The following is a 23,369-nucleotide window of genomic DNA, read 5'->3' on the forward strand; positions in this document are numbered from 1 at the left end:
GAGTGTAAGAGAATGAGAGACTGAGTGAGTGAGTGAGTGAGTGAGAGAATGAGACTGAATGGGTGTGTGAGAGTGCGAGAGAGTGAGTGTGTGAGTGAGAGAGTGAGAGAGTGAGAGTGAGTGAGTGAGAGAATGAGGCGGGCGCTCCTGTCTGCGACAGACAGCAGGAGGAGGAGGAGGAGCAGTCAGCGGGGGGCTGAGAGCGGTGCTGCCGTGGCGACGCAGCGGGGGGGCGGGGGGTGACTCAGAGCCGGGCCGCGATTGGGCCTCCCCGCTGAGCGGCGTGTTGCAGGCCCTCACACGCGCTAAACGAGCGGGATTATCGCAGCGCCACACAGGAATTTCACGCCGATTTGCGCGTCCTCAGGTGGAAATCCCTGCTTAGCGCCGGGCCCCCGGACACAAAGAGGGCTTGTGCTGCAGACGCAGACGCGACGCGTTCGAGACCTTCCCACCCGGAGGGGCCGATCCGTCTCTCTCAGAGTCCTCGCTTCACACCGCTGACGTCTGCGTGCCCGCCGCGCCTCTGCCATCTGCAGCGGAACACGCTCTAGCGTTCAGCCTACACCCTCACCCACAGCTCGGCGTGTCGGGCGCACACGCGTGTCCCGAGTGACGCGGGGCGGGGAACGCGTCACGGCTCGGTACAGAAACAGGTTCTGGAGCGTGGAGCCACCCGGGTCGGCGCCAGACGGGGACGTGTGACAGAGCTACGCCCGGCTGAGTGAGCGCTCGCTCCCGCTGAGGTACGCCCTGCCTCCGCTGGGTGGAAATTCGGCGGAGACACCGGCGGGAGCCGTGGGCGCGGTGACGTGTCCCGGGGGGGTGAGACGGGGAGCGAGGAGGCGAGCGGAGCGGGGCGCCGGTGTCGCCGCCGCGTCGGAAGGTTCCAGAAGCGAGCGGAGCCGCAGGGCGGGGCGGCGGAGGGCACGGCGCCCGCGCCACGAGCCCAGCGAGACGCCTCGGGGGGGGCAGAGACACACACCGCAGGGGCTGGGAGCACGTGATGAGGATGTGGTGAGGCTGGGAAACCAGCCAGAGAGCCAGAGAGCGAGGGAGTCAGAGAGCCAGAGAGCGAGGGAGTCAGAGCGAGGAGTGAAAGAACGAGCCGGCGATGGGAAAGGAGGCAGTGACAGCGCAGGCACCAGGCTGAGGGGAATGAGGGTGTCTGTCAACGTGTGTGTCTGTCTGTCTCTGCCAGGGAAAATAAGAGGAGAACGGAGAATGTGACCCTGGTAATTGTGCTCTAATGTCTTGTATGAAAATAGGAAAAGCAGGGAGACGGCTCTTACACAAACACACAGAAGGCACGCCTATATGAAACACCATCAGTCACGCAACCATCACTCCCCCAGACAGGTATAGGCACTCCGACAAGAAAGGACAGGCAGCAGATTACACAGATAAATGCACACAGACATTCCCAGACTTCCAAAGGGACAGGCACAGCACGCACGTGCGCGTGCGCACACACACACACACACACACACACACACACACACACACAAAGGCACGCGCACGCACACACACATACACACAGATAAGAACACACAGACACACACACAAACACACACACACACACACACACACACACACACAGGCTTACAGACACTCACAGACAGACAGAGACAGACAGACAGACAGACAGAGACAGACAGACAGACAGACAGACAGACAGACAGACAGAGACACACACACACACACACACACTTACAGACACTCACACACAGACAGGCACACACGGACACACACACACACACACACACACACGCCGCACAGAAGGGCACTAATATCCGGCAGTAGCAGCAGGCAGGCCCCTAGGTGCTGCTGATGCGTTTTGGCAGGCTCTGGGCCCAGCGTCTGCAGCAGGCTCTGGGCTCCGTGTGTAGCAGACTGCTCCCGTTAGCATAGCAGTGCTGGGAGCTCCAAACCGCAGCAGCAGTAATTTAACTCCGGTACTAAGTGCTTCCCCAGGCAGGCCTGCTCCAACAGGCCCTGCAGCCCTGTCTGCCACCCCCCGCTCTGGGGGACCGCTACAAATCTACACCGGCCCGTCTGGAGGCCTCCCAGGCCGTTACTCTGTCCCCGCTCCGGTTCAGCCAGCAGTCAAGACAAGCCCGCCGTTTCTAAATTATCTGTCCCCCCTGCCTCCCTCTGCCCCCCCTCCTCCCCCTCCTCCCCCTCCGCCTCCCTCCCTCCGTGTTTTAGGCAGAACAATGAGCAGGGCCTTCGGCCAGAGCGAGGCAGACCGTAACCCGAACGCGTCAGGAGAAGCCATTAAGGTTTCCCGCCCGGTCCCCGTCAGCCGCGGTCCCCGCAAGTCTCTTAAAAGTGAAATACGGCGTTTACGGTCCGTCCGCTCCAGTCGAACCGCGGACGCAAGATGGCCGACCAGAGGCGGGTGTGCTTACCTGGGACATCGATTAATCTCTTGTACACATTCAAGAAGGCCGCCTCCGACTCCTTACTTCTTTTACTCAAGGCGTCGATCTGCGGGCAGAGGGAAGGGGGGGGAGGGGGTTAGAGGATTTTTGGCTGACGTTTACGGCAACAATTACCCAGAGGAGTTTGGGATACAGGCGAGGAGACTTCCCGGTTGTACTTGCTGAGGGGGAAAAAAAAAAACGCGACAAAACAATTAAATTGCGGTGATAATTATACCATCTGATTTTCACCAGTAATCTTTTTTTGTGTTGGCTCTTTGTTAAGCAAGCATTTGTTGGAGACAGTCTGATTCAAATCCAACTAAAAGGCTTCTCTGCTTCCAAAAAAAGAATGATACGGTTTTTAAGGAGGAGTTGCTGGTCGGAACTACAGACAGAGGTTTGAACTGGCTGTCCCTGGTACTGTTTAACAAATAGAAAAATGCTGAAAAAGTTGTTTTGCTCAGTGATACAGCCGTATGAAAAGCCAGACAGGGTGAATTATGTCCTTCAGCCCACTTCTCACAGACATGCAAACTATCAGAATGTGCTGTGTGTCAGATTATTCTACCTTCAGAAATACGGAAGAAAGAACAATATTCTGTCTGGGACTGTTGAGTAGTGAAAGAGCTGACCATGGCAGCTTCTCACAGCCCTGAACACCAGGCCCTTACAGCCCTCCACAACACTACATGCAATTTATGTATAGATTGTATAGATATTGTTACTTCTTGTTTTTCATTGGCAGTTGTATTGTTGTATCCAGGGTATTCTAGCTGCCAACTGTGGTATGCAAGTATGCAAGGGTTCTGATTATCTGTAATGTTTACACTAGGACTCGGAACTGTACTGTCCTCACAGGTCCTCTTAGCACTCATACTTGTGTTTGATTTGCACTTCATTGTACGTCGCTCTGGATAAGAGCCATGCCATGTAATGTGATGTAATGTAACACCCTAAACACCAGGCTCCTACAAGCCCTATACCCAAAGCACCAGGCCTCTACAGCCCTATACCCTAAACACCAGGCCTTTACAACATTACACCCTAAACACCAGGCCTTTACAGCCCTATACCCTAAACACCAGGCCTTTACAACATTACACCCTAAACACCAGGCCTTTACAGCCCTATACCCTAAACACCAGGCCTCTACAGCCCTATACCCTAAACACCAGGCCTCTACAGCCCTATACCCTAAACACCAGGCCCCTACAGCCCTATACCCTAAACACCAGGCCCCTACAACACTACACCCTAAACACCAGGTCCCTACAGCCCTATACCCTAAACACCAGGTCCCTACAGCCCTATACCCTAAACACCAGGCCCCTACAACACTACACCCTAAACACCAGGCCTCTACAGCCCTATACCCTAAACACCAGGTCCCTACAGCGCTATACCCTAAACACCAGGCCTCTACAGCTCTATACCCTAAACAACAGGCCTCTACAGCCCTATACCCTAAACACCAGGCCTCTACCGCCCGATACCCTAAACACCAGGCCCCTACAGCTCTATAACCAAATCACCAGGACCCCATCTATAGCTGTAGACCCCAAAATAACAGGAGCTGCGGAAAACACACCCCACATCCAGAGGCTTTAAAGTACTACAGTACATCATGTCAGCATGTCTGTCTGTAAGCTAGTCACTTCATCTGCAGATCCAGAACACTCAGCTGCAGTTTGACAAGTGAACCAGAGAAAACTGCTGTTCTCTTCAGTTTTCCTCTCACACCGAGGGGGAGGAATGGGGGCAAATGACGGCGTGCCGGAATATACCGTACCAACGGGCACACCGCTGCACCAAAGCCAAAAAGCGTGTGGAAGGTGGCAGAGCACAGGAAGAGAGGGCACCATCCTGGTCACAGAGCATCACAGTTTCTGTGCCGTTGACCCCTTGAAAAACACAACGGCGGGGTTCTGTATATATGCGTTTTCTGTAACACCTCCCCGTTTCATTTACAATTCACACCCATGGGGTGGCAGTGTTTGTCCGATCACAGTGACCCACATTACGAGTCCGGCGCAGACTGCTCTGCAATAAACACTGAGCGACTCTGCCTCAGACACAAACACTGCGACGGGGCCCGTCTGTGACAACACACTCTGGGATACACTCTCATGGAAACAGTCTTGCAGCCAGACAAATAGAGAAAAAAGAGGTTTCCTGTGTATGTAAAAAAAGAAAAAAAGAAAAAGAAAAAAAGAAAAAGAAAAAAAAAGAAGGAAAATAAACTAGCACGCTTGAAAAAGTTACAACACAAGAAATCCATTATCAGGTGATTCAGTGACACCACAATTCCCCTGTATGCCACAGTCCAGACAAAGCACTGCTGCTTTAAGTGAACTGCTTCCAATTTCTGTTCTAATCCTTTAACAAATTTACTGTTAGAGAGAGGGGGAAAAAAAACAGAAAATCAAATAAAAATTCTAAGTCTTCAAATTTTCAGCCCGGTCCCAGTTATAACTGATTTATGGAAAAGGGCAGTTGCCACTGTAAATAGGCTATATGTAAGAGTCACTTTTCATTCCTATGGGAAAGAAATTAAATCTTTTCAGATGTTTTTTTGCCGGAAAACATCTGGATCAAACTAGGCAAGGCCAAGCTCCCCCTCGCAGATGGAGCTATTAAAGTCCCAGCTTTCAGAGCGGAGATCGGCCAAAAAACGTTGATCTCGTCTGAGACCACGAAAAAAAAAGAGAGCGCGTTTCATTTTATCGTTCGTTTAATTGCGCTCTAAAGGGCCACCTGGGGGTTTTTCCCTCTGAAAAATGATCAGTCGCTTTCCTTACGGTGGAAATGTGACATGCACGTCTGACTGAAGTCATTTGAAGATGAAAAAAAAGAAGAATAAACCTGACAGGCGTTTGAAGGAGGAACGCACAGGAACTACGGGAGCGAGCGACGGCGGAGAGTGACTAACGCTGGGGACGGCACGTCAGACCGGAGCCCGTTCTCCCAGAGGGCCCACCCGGCACGCGCTTAAAGCAACACAGTCCTGATGCCAATAGTAAACAGTGGCTGCTCGACGAGAGCTGCTGTAAACCAGGGTTTTCCAAACCGCCCAAAGGCCAGGACCCAAACAAAAAAACCAGGGCCCAAATTTATATACGTACGCACCCAGAATCCAGTGTTCAGAAACGTATTAAGATTTAATTCTGCATTAATTCTCATCTTGCGTGACATAACATACTTTTACACTCGTCGAGTTCAGTTTCATTGATGAACGTCTGTTGAGACGGGGAAACAAGACGTTTCTGTTTTTCCTACAGACCCGGCAGTGTACTCTCCCCCCCCAACCTTCTGGTTTGGGGATCCTGAAAGGGCGCCAGGATGAGTCAGCGAATCGGGCTCTGCTCGGACCACCTGACAGGCCGGAGAAGGCCACAGAGGGCGATGCCCAAAAACGACACGTGCGATTACGCAAGCCACCTTTCCACGCGCCAAGAGGGAGGTGCCCCGGGCCCTTACTGAACAACATCTCCGAGGCGGGGCGCCAATGTCCGAAAAAGAACGGGAGACGCTGCACCGGCCTCGTTCTTCGAGGAACTTCAGACGCAGGGCCTCCTAAAATAGGAGCGGGTCTCCATGCGCGTGACGCCGGGGAGGGCAGATGGAGGAGTGGACCCTCCTGGGGCCGTGGGAGATGGTCAGCCTGCCAGCCCGCCCAGCTGACCTGAGCTGCCCCTGTAATTGCAGAGCAGGTTTTTAAGCCGGGGATAAATGATCCGGAGGGGGGGGGGGGGTTATGGGGATTACTGGATTTGCAGTCTTCTTTAAAGCAGGGGAATTACAACCTTGGGATCAGTACCGAAAACATCCTGTGGTCTCAGCTCATACAGGACAGGAAGTGACATCGCCAAAGGCATTCTGGGACAGCGATGGGGCAGCCTTAGCCTAGTGGCTAAGGTACATGACTGGGACCCGGAAGGTTGGTGGTTCAATCACAAGTGGTGTTCACAGCTGTTGGGCCTTTGAGCAAGGCCCTTAACCCGACATTGCTCCAGGAGGGATTGTCCCCTGCTTAGTCTAATCAACTGTAGGTCACTTTGGATAACTGCGTCAGCTAGTGGCCTGTGACATCACATTACACATGGTGGTCAGAAATTCGGGCAACATCTCGGCAGAGACTTTAATCTGCAGCTCAAGTTCACCACCACTAAGCTGCCTATGATTGATCCTGGCAGAGATTTCGGTAATGAGATACAAGTGCTCCGCATCCAAAAAATTATGTGGTAGCACAGTTCAATAAGCAAAGCATTAAGATGAAGCTGAGAAAAGAGGCCTTGATGTTCGCATCCCCCGATACAGGCCCATCATAGTAACGGGATTGAGCACAATGACATCACTCCTAGGGTTTGCTTATTGGGCCATTGGAGCATTAACAGTAACTGCTGTAAAAATCTCTCAGGCTAAAGTGCACTTTATTTGAATCCGAACCCTTCTGTGGGTGTCTGGTCAGTCGAGCTCTGTTCCCGTAGGTCAGCCATCGATCGACGTTTCCCAGATTTCTTTAATACGCGGACCTTTCCAAATCAGGGTGCGAGCACCGATTTGACGGAGCGGAGACGGTAACTATGGGGTCATGACATGTTCACGTGGGTCAAGCGTCTGGCTGAAAGTCGAGGGCTGCAAACACCAGGCAGTTCAGGACTAAAGCGTGCTTCTCTGCAACCTCCCACGAAGCTCGCGGGAAGAGCTGGGCATGCATGGACACTGTCCACCAGGCGGTGCAGACGGCCATGTCCTTCCATAACCGCCCCGCTTGATCCTTTCTGACACACGGCCTTCTCACTCCTGATGCAGGGCGGCCTGTAGCGTAGTGGTTAAGGTGCATGACTGGGACACACAAGGTCAGTGGCTCGATCCCCGGTGCAGCCACAATAAGATCCGCACAGCCATTAGGCCCTTGAGCAAAGCCCTTAACCCTGCATTGCTCCAGGGGAGGATTGTCTCCTGCTTAGTCTAATCAACTGTACATCACTCTGGATAAAAGCGTCTGCCAAATGCCATTAACGTAATGAAATGTAATGATACATTTACGTTTCTCTCTAATTTGGAGGCTCAGTAACTTCAGTAGCAGAAGACACTTCTTTCCTGCGACTCTGCGACCAGTTCCTCCTTTTGGTCCTGAGGTAGAGCTCAGCTTCCTGTCAACTGGCCGTGGAATCGCCGTCGTAAAAACTGCGCCCGCCATCGACGTGACGGCAGCGGATTTAATTGGCCACTCGATCCATCGACAGGAGAGAACGGCAGGGAAGAGGTCGAAAGGACCGCACGTCTTCATCGCCCCTCCTCCCCCATCCACCCCTCCGTAATCCCGGGACGAGATGTCACCGCCCACCATCACAGCCTTTAACGCCCAAGGCTTCTTCACCCACAGCCCTCCAAAAGTCTCCGAGTCCTTGTTCGAGATCGTTTGGGACGTCCCGGCATCTGCGGCGCTCCGGGACCGGGCGTCCGCTCGGGGAGGTTAACTTTCCCGAAGGTCTTTCTCGTCGGAGCTTATTTTCGGCGCCGGCTTGTTTTGGGAAAAAATCATGCGCTACGCTAGCGGCGCTGAAGGTGTCCTTAAAGGACGCGCGCTAACAGGATTCATTAGCATCTAATTTAATTTCCCACTCACTGAGCATTCTGCACTGTGCTCTCATGTTGCAGATTGTTATTTTATTTTTAACTCTTGTGTGTTCGCTGTTAATTCAATACCAGATACGTCTGCAGGGGGGCCTCGAAAGTAGGGGGCCGGCACGGTCCTGGGAAATCTGATCCGACGGAGCAGCCAAAAAAGCCTGGTTGCCTTGCTGAAATGCACCCTCCTCAACTCCACATCTTGAAAAAACAGCACAGCAACACGCAGCAATCTTCAGAGGAGGGGGGGGGGGGGGGGGGGGACTGGGGGAGGGGCGGGTTTGGTGAAGGACTGACTAAAGGAAAAGTGCCTGAGGGCTGCGGTACTCCCAGTCTCCCACAGGGGGTGCTGTGGAGCTGCCCCCGGCCTCCCGCCACGCGCCCGGCGCTCCGTGTGCCGCGATCGGCTCCCCATTGTCTTCTCATTTCCTGACAGGAAAAGAAGCGCTCGCTCGTTTGGCAAAAAAAAAAACCCGAAAAAACAAACATCTCCGCAGCGCTTGGCCCCACTGCTAACCCTCCAGGCTCTTCAGAAGTTTGTTGCGTCTCAGTTATTCTAACGCACTTGTGTGTCACGCAGTGCCTTGTTCTATAGAAGGAGGCGGGAAGAGAGGAAAAAAAAAAAAGAAAAGAAAAGATGTGTTTTTTTTTTTTTTCTGCTTCCCCAACGGAGCGTGCAGAAACACACTTGTATCTGACAAGCTGCCATTGTGAATAACACAGTGGCTCCATTTAGTCATCTGTTTTGTTGCATTTAAATAGTTCCAATGTCTTCCGTGCTACTACATACGGCATTCCCTAAGACCCACACAACACACGCAAAAAAAAAAAAAAATCTGCTATTATCAGGGAGCAGCTGAGAACGTGGAAAAATAATAATCGAAATTCGTGGTATGAAAATGTCGGACGTAGAGGAGGGCGAGGGCTCCTCGCGCCCGCCGAGAGTCTCGATTGCAGCAGAGCCGAATTCGGGGGAACTCAGACGGAGCCCTTGCGAGGCCGGGTATTTTTAAACCCCGGTTATTTAAACAGAGCGATTATCTCGGTCAATAATAGGCCCGGGCCGCATGAACAGGGAACACAAACCGCAGTGAACATTAATGGAGCAGACAGGCCGTAACTCCGCCGCAGAGAGGTGTCCGGGGAGCGCCTGCTCACAACCGCACTTCATGAAACTTACATGCCGCTTTTCCGCCGCTGAATTTTAAAGGGGCGCGCCATTAACCGTTCCAGCCACCGCTCGCTCACAGCCACTCCGTGGCAGCCATTTCAAGCCGTTTCCAAGACAGAATTCAGATTTTTTAGCAGGTTTTCTGCCTTTTTATTTTCCAGCAAAATCCAGCATTATTATTTTTTTCTTCCTTTAATTAAATCCCATCTGTGCTTGGGTTTTTCGATCCGGGGCTTCCGGTCCAGGGGGCTATATTTAGCCCTTAAAAAATGCTGGCTGATAACAGCAACTGACCAATTATTGACTCATGACACGCAGCGGGTTTCTGTGCTTTATTTAGCGCTCTGTGCGAAGGTCCCGGGAGAACGCTGAACACGGCGTTTCAGTTTGTTAACGCGGAAACTTCCAGGTCCTTCAGATACCCCAGGATAAGTTCCGTTCACCACTCCGTTTTTATTACTGCGGAATCCATCTGGTATTAAAAAATATATATATCCTTACTGCCGCCAAGACCTGATCAAAGGTGTTGCCACAGTAACAACGGAAGGCGAAGGTAGGCTTCGAGAGAGCTCGAGGTTCATGGGAAAGCCAGTCGGTGGTGATGTCAGCATTCAGATTGAGGAAGGCGAAGTTTGGGGGTTTTTTTATAAAAGGGAGAGGTGTGGGGGGTTGATATAAAAGCAGCTGGTAAAAGAGTAATAAGCAGGACGCTGGCGGGGAATGACCCAGACTTGGACGACACAGCTCATTACAGATCTAAACGGTCTGGTCAGACGATAATTGCACATTGCAAGGACATTCTGTGCAGACAGACACGCTCTCAACCAGCACATGAAAGGAAGGGAAATCTAACCAATGAGGCGAGGAGCAGCGGCGGCGGCGGTGGTGGCGTTGCCACGGCAGCGGGGCGGCTGTTGACTCTCGGGGCCCGGACTTGTGTGGTGAGCGGGAGCCGGGATGGCGGCTGACGGGAGTCCCGCTCGATAGGCGAGGCAGGTAGAACAGGTCGAGCGGGTGGGGGCGGAGGGCGACTGGAGAGCGTTGAGCCAGTGACATCAGCCAGTCGCTCGCACGCACAGACCTGCGGCTCCTTAATCCGACAGGCCCCGGCTGCGCTCTTGTGAGTTAGAGCCGTCTCCGGCTCAACGGGCCTTCGGTTTCCTCCGCAGTGGTTAGTGTCCCGCCCCGCCCCGCCCCGCCCGTCCTCGGCCGCCATCGCGGTGCCTCTCCCTCTGCCGGCGCGCCGTGCCGGAATCGTCCACGGCAACGGCGCATGAAGGGCGCGGGCGCTGACCCGGGGCCGGAGACCGAGAGCGCGGCGGGGTGCCAGATAAGAGCGGCTGTAATGGGAATGCGCTCTCGCCGGGGAAATAATCGAAAAGGCTTCTTATCAGATCGGTGGAGCCACGGAGAGGCCGGAGGGTCCACACGGTCCGCTGATGCAGGGCTTCAGCCCAGCTTCGTACAGAGCAGGTCCTGTTCCCCACAGAGGCTCCTGGTCAGAGCAGGTCCTGTTCCCCCAGAGGCTCCTGGTCAGAGCAGGTTCTGTTCCCCACAGAGGCTCCTGGTCAGAGCAGGTCCTGTTCCCCACAGAGGCTCCTGGTCAGAGCAGGTTCTGTTCCCCACAGAGGCTCCTGGTCAGAGCAGGTTCTGTTCCCCACAGAGGCTCCTGGTCAGAGCAGGTTCTGTTCCCCTAGAGGCTCCTGGTCAGAGCAGGTCCTGCTGATCACAGAGGCTCCTGGTCAGAGCAGGTCCTGTTCCTCACAGAGGCCCAGAAGAAAATATACACAAAATAGCTGTTTATTCTTAGTCTAATGACTCCCCATGTGCAGATCTGTGAAGTTATTGTCTTATTCGGACAATGTAGCGATATTTAGAGGATGAATCAGGAGCAGTTTGCGTCACTGCCGAGTCACTGTCACGCGCTGGGTGGACGACTCCAAACTGGCAGAACTGATGCCCATATACCCCCTACTCCCTACTGAACAGTCTCTGGCTCCAATTAGTACATGGCGGCCCCCCAAAAAAACACCCCATTGCATTGTCAGTACACAATGAAAAGTAAGCTGGTGACACTTGGCCCATATTTTCTCCATAGTCCAGTGGTTCCTGGTCAGCAGGATATGTTCAGGTCCTGGGTCACAGAGGACCTTTTTCCAGCAGGTCCCATTCACAGTGCACTCTGGGCAATGCAGTCCTTTTCCAGCAGGTCCTGTCCACAGTGGTCTCTGGGCAATGCAGTCCTTTTTGACCAGGTCCCATTCACAGTGCACTCTGGGCAATGCAGTCCTTTTCCAGCAGGTCCTGTCCACAGTGGTCTCTGGGCAATGCAGTCCTTTTTGACCAGGTTGCATTGACAGTGCACTCTGGGCAATGCAGTCCTTTTCCAGCAGGTCCTGTCCACAGTGGCCTCTGGTCAATGCAGTCCTTTTCGACCAGGTCCCATTTGAGAGTGGTCCTCTCTTTCATGCAAGAGTGAATGCTGCGGTTTTAGTTTTAGTGAGCGGAGTGTAAAAGCTGTGAGTGACAGAACCATATTTAGCCCAGCAGGCAGAAGGCTCGTTCCTCTGAGAGCCAGGACTGGGAAGGCCTCCTCCGGCCTGGAAGACCCATTAAGAGTAAAACAGAGACGAGAGAATTCAAGCCAACAAAACCCAATGATAAATTGCTACGTTAGCCTGGTCTGAAAATGCGGTGTGTTCATATTTAACAAACTATACTTAACGTGATGAGAAACAGACCAGAAACCAAAATAAACGTCCGTCCGAAGATGAAGGACGTCTGTCTGCTCGTCCAGCGGGGGGGAGAAACTGCGTGTGGAGGCAGATCCGAATCGCAACCGCTCCTTACAAAACAGACTTATTATTATTTATTCGCCATAACGAATCGGACCGAGCTCATCACCGCTGAGTCACGCACACGGGCCGGACATACTAAAAACTCTCTGACGGCGTAAAGTTCAGGGACCTTTTCTTCAGAACAAACACTTTAACGGAAGCCACCTGCACCTGTGCGAAGAGTCCGGCGCGTTCCGCCAAGACGGCGTGAGCATTGTATAGCGCTAATTTCCAGCAGGCAGGCCGGCACGGCCCGGACTCCGGAGAGGAATTCGATAATGAATTCGGAAAACCGTACTCCTCCCCCCTCCCCCCTCCCCCCCCGCTTCCTGCAGTCTGGGAGCCCGGAATAAAGAAAGTCCTGTAAATCAATTGTGAAGTTGCTGTACTCGAAAAACGGCAACAAACACTCTCTCTCAGAACAGAATGTTAAACTGCAATATTCTCTTTCCCCTTCGGCTGGCCGGCCCTGTCGCATCGAATCGTTCAGGGTCACAAATCCGCACCCTGTCGCGGGGCGACGGAAATTCTGTTCCAAAGCGCTCGGTTAAATATCCTTCACCCTTCCCATCACCCCGTTCTACGTAACGCTCCTTCTACAATGCGGGAACGTAACGGCGCAGAAACCGCACATTTAATGATTCCTTAAATAATCAACGTCGGAGGTCAACATTTTGAACTCCACCATCTGCAATATCTATCGCACTTTTGCTACTGTGATAGAGGTACGGGGGAGCTAAAACCGGGAATGAAATACAAAATGATGGACTTGGGCGCTGACGTTTTGTAAGGGAAGTGAATGAGAACTACAGAACAAAGCAGCGAAAGCTACCCTTCCTTACTGGCCTTCACCTCTCCGAAACTGTCAATAGTTTATTATAGATGGCGGGCTTCAGACAAAGCTCATACAAATCTATGAATGGATGGAAAACTAACATACAGAGCAAACATTTACGGCAAGGGAGAGAAGCGTTTGGGGCACCTGATGCAGGGTCACGCAGAGACCTTTAGAGGGGCAATATGTCAAAGTGAAATAATGCCACACCAACCTATAAAATTCTATAACACCCAGTTATTGCATAGAATATATTTTACCAAAATCAATGAATGACAGCAACAATAATAATACAAACATAAATAGTTTGTCAAATCAAAAGGGTGCATCGAGTACTTGGGGGCAAAAGGGGCAGGTGCTGGGGCACCCACAGCCTCCCACACACCCACACCCCCCCCCCCCCCCAGGTGACTCACCTCTGCCTGGAAGCCCTTCAGCAGCGGAGCTACCTGCTTGCGTAGGTCCTACAGGGAGAAAGAGAGAAATGATTTAGAATCGATTCAGTCACACATTAAGGGGGAGAGGCCAGTGGCCACTAGGCGGGGGGTGAGCCTGTCACACAGTGAGCGGGGGACGTCCGGGGGTGCATCCCAACACTTAAAAAAATGTCTCCTCCTCTCCTCCACTCGTCTCCTCCCCCCCATACGTCCGGATAGGAGAGGTGGTGGTTGTGGAGAGGGCAGTTTTAGTTTTGGGACTCGACTTAACTCGGACTCAGGTTGTGATGCGTACTAATGAACCTGCCAGCGCCTTATGGAAACCTTCTCTCCAGTCATCCAATCAGAGTCAGGAAACCCTGCTCACAAACCCCGCTCACAAACCCCACTCACTCACAAACCCCGCTCACTCACAAACCCCGCTCGCTCACAAACCCCGCTCACAAACCCCGCTCACAAACCCCGCTCACAAACAGTACTCCACTGTCTTGCAGGTGAAGACTGCCCCATTCACCTCATTAGAGGGCCCAGGCACACACCTCAGCCCACCTTTGACATATAGAGGCAAATAGAAAAATTATCCTAACAGGTGAGGACGGCTTAAAGGGCCATTTGTCCCCGTTATATAAAAACCTAAAAACAGCCCGTCACCCTTGCCCCGATCCTTGAACGCGAGCTGGAGAGGGAGGGTCCCTGCTGGAGGGAGTAGCGCGGAGCAATCTGTGTTCTCGCCGATTCACTCTGCGCGCCCCGTTCCCCGCTGCATGAGTCGCTGCGTGACTCAGTTGTTTTTTCGGGTTAGACAACCACTCACACAAAACAAAACAAAACAAAACAAAACACAGAAGGTACGTGCACAAATGCACACAAGGGGCACACAAGAGTTGCATCAGAGTTGCATATATTTTTTTTTGGTTAATGTTACACCCTCCATTTGAAACGCTCGCACTGAGCCAGTGTGGACTGCGGCCGGCAGCTTCAGAGCGCCCAGTCGGTTGAGGGGTTCCACGTTTCATCACTTTCTAGCGTTCCCTGCGGGTCTGTGGGGTGCACATGGACTGCAGGCCGAAGCTACATTTGAAATGTCCTCCTGTAATTCCACCCCGTGGCAGCACGGCTGCAGTCTGCGGTGTGAGAAGAATCAGGTGATGACACCACACGTTTCGGAGATGAACTGCGGATGTCTGCACTCCCGAATCGGCAGTGGGGTTGGCGCATGAAAACAAACACTTCAAATGAGGGCGGGAAGTTCAACCCCACATTGGCCAAAATAGTTTTTCAAGAAATGAACTAAAATATCATTATTTTCTTAAAACAAACCACTTATTTCTTCAAAACATTATCCAATCACACATAAAAATATCTTATGCACTCCGGTGGGTATCAGTTTAAGCTCAAGAACAGCAGAGTGCTGAAGCTGCAGCATCTCCCCCGCTGTGTGCGGTCTGAACTGAACCGTGCCTGACCGCGATGACCATGGCATGCAGCGACGCTAGCTCGCTGCTGCTCAGCAGAGGACACACGGGTAATACAGCGCCTCAAAACAGTCAACCCTCGCTCCATACGGGTGTCAGTAGCTGGCCATGTTCCTCTACCTCATTTTTAAGTTGGGGTGGGTGGTATAGAAGCAGTTGTCAGTTGCTGACAGCGTACCTGTAGCTCATTTTAAAGTTGGGTCGGGTGGTATAGAAGCAGTTGTCAGTTGCTGACAGCCTACCTGGAGCTCATGTTAACGTTGGGTGGGGTGGTATAGAAGCAGTTGTCAGTTGCTGACAGCGTACCTGTAGCTCATTTTAAAGTTGGGTCGGGTGGTATAGAAGCAGTTGTCAGTTGCTGACAGCCTACCTGTAGCTCATGTTAACGTTGGGTGGGGGGGTCAGGTTTAATAAAGCCAGAGGGAAGGCTCCCGTGGAGCAGGGCCGGTGCTGCCAGGGCAGCCTGCCGTTGGCCTGGAAAAGCAGCTGGGTTTGCACATCTCTGCTACTGTACAGATGACATTTATGTAAGCGCAGCAGCAGAAGCCCACATGACGCAGAGGAAACATCTCTCAACATCTGGTTTCAACATAACACTTGTGCCCTGGCCAACACGGCTCCCTGAGACGTCCAGATTTCTCTCGGATACTCTCCCTCTCCCTCTCTCTCTCTCTCTCTCTCTCTCCCTCCCTCTCTCTCTCTCTCTCTCTCCCTCCCTCCCTCTCTCTCCCTCTCTCTCCCTCTCTCGCTCTCCCTCTCTCTCCCTCGCTCTCTCCCCTCCTCTCTCCCCTCCTCTCTCTGCCTCTCTGCGAATGCGATTACGCTGGCGGGACATCACGAGAAGTCCACTGACTAAGAATGATTTTCTATTTACATACAGAACAGAGGAGTAATTTAAAAAGAGTGCATCAATAACAGAGCGACTAACCTAAAAACCTGAGACTGGGGGGGTTAAAGGTTAAGAGGTACATTTATGCGGTGTGTGTTTCACATACTGTACGGCAGGCGCTCTGTCCGCCTGCTTACCCAGAGAACAGGCTCTGACATACAGGACTGGGTGCACAGACTGGGGACCTGTGCGCGGCAGCTAGGACACCATTGATCAGCTCAGAGACTGACAGTTTAGGGAGACTCCAGGAGACTAAAAGGCCAGTTTGGGGACAGGAATAGGAGGTAGGAGTCAGGGGGACTCCTGATTTTAGACAGTTTTCAGACATTCACAGTTTGACTCTGAGAGACGAAGAGATTTGGAGAGAGTTTGGGAACGGACACTAGGGGACTTGAGGAGACTAAAAGACTTGGAGATTTTGCCAGTCTGGGTAGACACAGGGAGAGTCAGGGGGACTCTACCTGTGAGAGATTTGAACAGTTTTCAAACGTTCACAGTTTGACTCCGAGAGACGAAGAGATTTGGAGAGGGTTAAGAGAGAAAGAGTTTGCGGAGAGACACAGGGAGACTCGGCGAGACTTGAGCAGCCGCTCTGAACAGCCATGGGGACACGGCGATACTACACAGCGTTAACACCGCCGCAGCATAAAGGCACAGCGCAGGTAAATAAAGATCGCAAAGCTCCAGAGAAGAGGCGGCTACAGGGAGCTCCCCGCCCTGGAAACCAGCCCACGACTCCAGGGTGGTTCTCCAGCAGGTCCCCCGCCGTCAAACGGCATCAACCGACAGAGCGAGCGAGCAGAAAAAACCCCCCCGCTATGACAGAAATATGTATTTAGGGGATCAGTTTACCTCAGACACGTCGAGCTTCTCTTATTGATTTATGGCTGGGTTTTAAGAGGCCCGGGTCATTTGCTTCTGCTAAAGCTATCCGGGCTGTTAGTCGCTCACGGGGCCGTGAGAGCGCCTCGCCCGGGCGGAGGGAGAGTTTAGCGCGGCCTCCCGGGAGAACGCTGACTACGTTTCCGTTCTGGGCGGGAGAGCGAGGGGAAAAACCCTCCTGTGATTTAATGGAGGACTGCAGAGTGTGTCCGCGTCCTCCAGCACGGGAGCTGCACGGTGAAATAATGAGCGCGTACCCAGAGAGGGTCAACCGTCTGTGCCTCACACACACATGGGCACACACACACTCACACTCACACACTCACACACACACACACACACACACACACACACCGAGGGTCAACCGTCTGTGCCTCACACACACGTGTACACACAAGGGCACACTCACACTCACACTCACACTCACACTCACACTCACACTCACACTCACACTCACACTCACACTCACACTCACACTCACACTCACACTCACACACTCACACTCACACTCACACTCACACACTCACACACTCACACTCACACACTCACACACTCACACACTCACACACTCACACACTCACACACTCACACACTCACACACACACACACACACACACACCGAGGGTCAACCGTCTGTGCCTCACACAAACATGTGTACACACAAGGGTACACACGCACACGCAGGCACGCACACACCTCTGCCCAGTCTCCTCAGTCACATACTACCACATACACACACAGACACACACAGACAGACACAGACACACACAGACAGACACAGACAGACACAGACAGACACAGACAGACACAGACAGACAGACACAGTCACAGGCCACCACACACCAACACAGGAGGACGGAAGCATTGGCCTCAATCAGCGGCTGCCTTTGTTGCAGGGTAAAGGGGTGTGCAGTTTGGTTTGGGGAGGTGTCCTGGGACTCTGCCTATGAAGATATACTCCACAGCCGAGCTCCAGAGAGGAGGGAGAGGAAGGGGAGGGACTCAGGGAAGAGGAAAAGGAGGTGCTAGAGGAGAGAGAGAGAGACAGAGAGAGGGAGAGACCGAGAGAGAGGGGGAAGGGTGGGAAGAGGAAGAGGCTCTCAGAAGAACGGAGAGCGGGTCAGCGGCCAGGCGACGGTCGAGAGAGCCAAGACTCACAGCCTGCAGCGCGCCTCCACAAACACAGCTGCAGGAGGGGAGCCCCCCTGCCCCCCGCTCGCCCCCCTGCCCCCTGCTCGCCCCCCTGCCCCCCTGCCCCCCCCCCCCCCCCGGCGCTGGGGGGCCGACGGGCTGACGCACCGCACAGCCGGGATGGAAACGCGTGACTCACCGCCCCAACCCCAACCGCTCCCAGCCAGCACAACAATAAATACACGCATAAATAATTTGGGGGTGCTCGTGTCCCTTGGAGTCGAGGAAGGCAAGGGCAAAAGAGAGGGAGTGAGAGGGAGTGAAAGAGAGTAGGAGAAAGAGGGGGAGTGAGAGAGGGAGAGAGAGGGAGAGAGTGGGAGAAAGAGGGGGAGTGTGAGGGAGAGAAGGAGAGGGAGAGAGAAGGAAAAAAGGGGGAGTGATAGAGGGAGAGAGAGGGAGTGAGAATGGGAGTGAAAGAGTGGGAGGGAGAAACAGAGAGAGAGAGACAGAGACAGAGTGGGAAAGAGCCAGCACACACTTGGCACCCCATCCCCTCTCCCCAGTTAATCACAGAGGACGGTGGAATCTCAGACACTGTAAGCCTCTGCATTTTCACCGTCTGACTGCCGTGTCTCACGCGTTCCCTGCGCTCTCTGAACGCCACACATTCCGGCTCAAATTAAACACATCAATAAAATAAAACGCATAAAAATGTATTCATTAAAACTCCCCCGAGCAGAAGCTAACGGGATTAGCGTAGCTCCGGGGCCGGGGGGCCCTGTGGCCTGCGGCCCGGGGCCTCCCGCAGCACTCTAATCGCGGGGAGAGCTCGCCGGCCCTCCTGCCGCCATGCATCTTTAATGCCCCCCGCAAACGGGGAGTCGCGCGCCTCGCAGAAATGATCGATTTAAATATTTACAACCGATGACGAGCCCCCAGCAGTCACCCCACCCCCCCCCGGCGCCGTCCCAGGCACTCCTCTGTGCTGGACGAGGGGAGGGGGTCCGCGTGCGGCCGTCTGCACGCGTCAGCGGCCACACGGGCCTCCCAGGCTGCCGGAACAGAGTGTGACTCACATCACGCCACCGCCAAAAAAAACCCCATCAACATTTAAAGCGCACCTGGGCCGCTTCTCCGGGTAAAACCTGCCCCTTCTCCCCCCCGGTGTTATTTTCATACTATTGTGCGAGCTGGAATGTTCTGGAAGATATCATTTCTACAGTTCTCGGGGAATACTTAATCTAATGAGTAGGGGAAAAATTAAAACCGCCTGAAAGCGTTCGATTGGGTCTAACAAGCCCGCTTCAAGGAGATGACCTTTTACAAAGTTGATTTATAAAAGCTCCTTTGATCCGACTTGACACTTTTCCCTGTGTGTATTTTTTCCCAGAATGGAAACCACAAGTGCCCTTTATCCTCAGCCACAAGAAAAAAAGCTCCAGTTTAAACAAGTATATGCTTCCATTTTTGTGTATGGGGGTTTTTCAGGTTTCTTACAGTGATATTTCGAGTGAGTTCAGCAGTAATATTGATGAAATATGGAGGAGGGACGGCGTAAGATTACACGTAAAGCCCAGGCTGAACGTGGGGCTCCAGGACCAGTTGTAGCTGAAGGCAAAGACAAACAGAACAGCAAGCGCCTGCACTTCCTTTCCAGGGGAAAACAAAGGCTCAATGTTCATGGTTCCCCCGTTCCCATACGGAGCGAACAAACCCCTTAATTACAGTACGCGTGCATTTCCGCTGACAGTGGGAGACCGCTGTACAATGGCGCGCTGAAATCATCGACGGTAATAAGTCATCGTTTATACGAGTTTTATCATCGATAAGTCATTGTTTTATACTTATTTTTATCATGATAAAGGATCATTTTACATTTATTTGTGTTTATACTTCAATAGGTAAATGTCATATGTAATTTCCATCGTCCATACGTTTTCATTATGTACTTGATTTTATCGTCAGCAAGTAATCATTTTAAACTTATTTTTATCATGAATAAGTAATAATTTGATATTTTTTTAAATCAATAAATAATCATTCAAACTTAATTTCGTCCTCAATTAGTAATCATTTTATCCTTAATCTTATCATCAATAAGTCATACTTTGATGCTTATTTTCATTCGTGATGAGTAATTATGAACGGCGGGCTGCACCACAGGGCCTCAGAGGGGAGCTCAGCTCGGTCCCTGGCGCGGAGGTGTCAGTGGAATCTCTTAATGGAGTTTGGCTCTGTGGGCGCGGCCACGCCGGGCGTGGCGGGGATTAATTCCGCCCTTCCCCGGCGCACGGGGGGCGGGGCTGACCCCGGCTTGCCCCCCCCCCCCCGTGCCGATTGGCCCGAGCCGAGCCCATCTGACAAAGTCAGAGGACATTACCCTTCTGATTATACACCTCCGCACAAAGGCGTGCGGGCGGTCCTGATGAACGAGGCGGGAGTCAGGTGATCAGAGGAGCGAGTGGCGTGGGGGGGGAGGGGGAGCAGAGACACCGGGGGGGACCCCTGTGGCGATTATAGAGCATCCTGTCAGCAACCGACCCCCCGATTTCTGTGGCCCACCCCAATGAAAGATCCTTCACTGGAGAACACCACTCTGTGTGTAGTGGCGTTTTACACTGGCCTGCTCTGATTGGCTCTGCGAGTAGCGGTGTTTTACCCTGGCCTACTCTGATTGGCTCATTAGAGACTGTGACTGTGAGACTGTGTGTGTGTGTGTGTGTGTGTGTACCCCATCTGGCACATGCAAAAGCACCCCACTAACCAGTACAAAAACCAACCCAGTACCGTGGCCCCGAGTGGACCTGACGCCGATCACAGATATCACGCATCAGATACCGTTGCATCAGAACTGGCTTCTGATGCATTCTGCATACAATTCAACTTCACGCTGCATCGTAGTGATTTGTCACTGATAAATTAATTAAACTAGTTCCTCCCCCCACCTCTAAATGTGTCTGGCATTATTAAATGATGTGAAAAAGGGTGAAACTGAAGGGAGGAGGGGTGGTAGGGATTTTTTTAACAGCACAGAGGTTGAGCATCCAAGTTGCTGTCATTCTGTATTATCACCAAAATAATGAGGGACGTTATTTTCCGAGCCCAGGGTGAGGGGGGGGCGGGGTGGAGTGGGGGGTTGGGGCGGGGACACAGACGGCCAGCACAGACGGCCAGCACAGACCATCCCCGTCGCCCCCGCCGAATTGTGGTGTGACCCAGACGCTTGTCTGGGCAGGGGGTCAGGGTGCTCCCAGACCTCCACACAAAGGGCCCTGCCGTGGGGCCGGAGGTCAGGGCCTGCGGGGCCCGCGGGGTCCCCCCGCACAATGACACCGGCCCCCAGGGACCCGGGGCCACATGCTGGCCACTCAGCACCCCCACAGCAAAATTAATCAGTACGTCTGACCCCGTACACACACAGACACACACACACACAGCAACATTGAACACCAAGTCTGACCGCGTACACACACACACACACACACACACACACACAGCAACATTGAACACCAAGTCTGACCCCGTACACACACACACACACACATACATACATACATACACTGCATCTGACCTCACAAACATTCACAGTCACACAGATAAACAAACACGCACATAGATACACGTACCCCCACAACAACAGTAATCACTGCGTCTGACCTCATATAAACACACACAGATACACACAAACACGCACACACAACACACACATATACACGCACCCCGACAGCAACATTAATCACTGCCTGGTCTCAGATAAACACACGGATACACAGATAAACAAACACACACACAACACAGCAAGATTAATCAGTGCATCTGACATGAGGAGAGCGTGACCTCACAAACGCACATACACACTCTCAATCTCACACATATGAATGCACACACACACAAACTTCACTCACAGAGATGCGCGTGCGTGCGCGCACACACACACACACACACACACACACACACACACTTCACTCACACAGATACGCACACACACACGCACACAAAGAACAGCCCACACACAATGACAGAGTCACATGTTTGTGCTGCTGGTCAGGCATTTATAATCAAGCCTCGCAGCAGGATCCTCTAATTACCCTCTCAGTCTCCGCTGGCTTCCGCACTTTCCCTACAACCTCTAGCAGTCACAGGACAGACGGGCAAAGCAACCCGCTCAGCGTGAAAAATGAACACTTCCTCTCCCCCTTTCTCCCCTCTCCCCCCCGTCTTTCAGTTTGTCTCCTCCATTGTGTCGGCCATTTTGGAAACAGCAGCAGGAATCCTGGGAAAATGAGTTCTGCTGCAGCAGTGGCCACGGTCAGAGGTGCCTCCGGCCGCACTGAATGCGAACCGCGAGCAACTGCCTGGCCCGACGCGAGCAGGGCTAGTCAAAGAGGAGGCTACCAACAACCGCCAAGACACACTCTTCTGTCAACCAGGAAGAGGGGGAAGGACTTAGAAAAACAACCATGAATTATGACCAAATAAAGGTCACCATTAAGCAAATATAAAAGACATTTCTGCAGCTGAAGGCACTTTGGACTTGAATGTCTTCAGCAGTAGAAAAAAAAAAAAAGAAAAAAGAAAAAAAGAAAAAAAGGTTCAGGACAGAATTACAATAAATAAATAAATAAATAAATAGAAAGGCAAGAGGTAGAGAAAACAGAGGGGGGTTGGGGGGGGACTTTTCTGTTGCAATTAGTTCTGATGAGCAGGTCTGCTTGGCAGCGGGCTATTGAGAGGCTATTTATAGGGACCGCTTCAGGACAAAACCTGCAACGCAGCCATGCAGATCGGAGAGGGGGAGGAGGAGGAGCAGTGGGGTCCGGTGTGTCTGTGAGGAGGAGCGACCTGCCACCTCCTCTCCTGGGTGCCGGGGAGGTTAGCAGGAGAAAGCAGGACAAGTCGAGTGCCTCCTCTTCCTGAAGTCACTGACCCGTGAGCACTGGGGTGGGGGGTGGTGATATTATGAATTTGTCCCTCCCCCCCCTGCCCTCCCCTCTCCTTCCTCCTAGGTAGTGAGGCCCCAGCTATTTTTCATTTATTTACAGTCAGAAATAAATTGGATTAGCATGTGGTGAAAAGCTGGGCGCTCGGTACTTCCTAAATAGGTGTGCCATGTAAGGAGGGAACGATGGAGGGAGGGAGGGAGAGAAAGATAGAGAGAGAGGGAGGGGGAGAGAGAGAGAGAGAGAGAGAGGGGAGGAGGGAGAGAGGGGGGCTTAGTTTAACAAGCTGTTTGCCGTTACTTCAAAGCGCAGTGGAGTGGAAATAACCAGCGGTGCCGCTCCGGCCTGTAAACGGGCGCTCCACGCGATTACTCCTCTCCCTGTAATCACACCTGCAGGGTGACGGCCATTACGCAGGCTCAGACGCCCAAATGAACCGCCTAAACCGCCGCCAGGGCGCACCGCCGCCGGGCTGCAGACAGACGGGGCTCCAACCCCAGGCACCAGCGGCCCGGTCTGAGAGCGGGGAGGAGGGGGGGGAAGATGGCAGGTTTTGAGCGTCTTGGCGACAGGGCGGCTGGTACTTTCGGGGAGGAGTGAGGTGGTTGGGGGGGGGGAGTGAGGTGGTTGAGGAGGGGAGTGAGGTGGTTGAGTGAGGTGGTTGAGGTGGTTGAGTGAGGTGGTTGGGGGGAGTGAGGTGGTTGGGGGGGGT

At 52.8% G+C, this 23,369-nt stretch overlaps 1 protein-coding gene across 1 annotated transcript in view; it reads right to left on the reverse strand.

The window, feature by feature from the left end:
- The window catches only part of cux1a (cut-like homeobox 1a), a 176,941-nt gene that overhangs the window by 82,354 nt on the left and 71,218 nt on the right, over positions 1-23,369 (reverse strand). Inside the window, exons 4-5 of the mRNA XM_061247663.1 lie at positions 13,320-13,367; positions 2,412-2,490 (exon numbers count right to left, since the gene is read on the reverse strand). Of these exons, the coding sequence (XP_061103647.1) occupies positions 2,412-2,490; positions 13,320-13,367 (127 nt within the window). The remainder of the gene's footprint in view (positions 1-2,411; positions 2,491-13,319; positions 13,368-23,369) is intronic.

This window comes from Conger conger, chromosome 7, assembly GCF_963514075.1.
Source record: "Conger conger chromosome 7, fConCon1.1, whole genome shotgun sequence".
In the NCBI taxonomy this organism is placed as follows: Eukaryota; Metazoa; Chordata; class Actinopteri; order Anguilliformes; family Congridae; genus Conger; species Conger conger.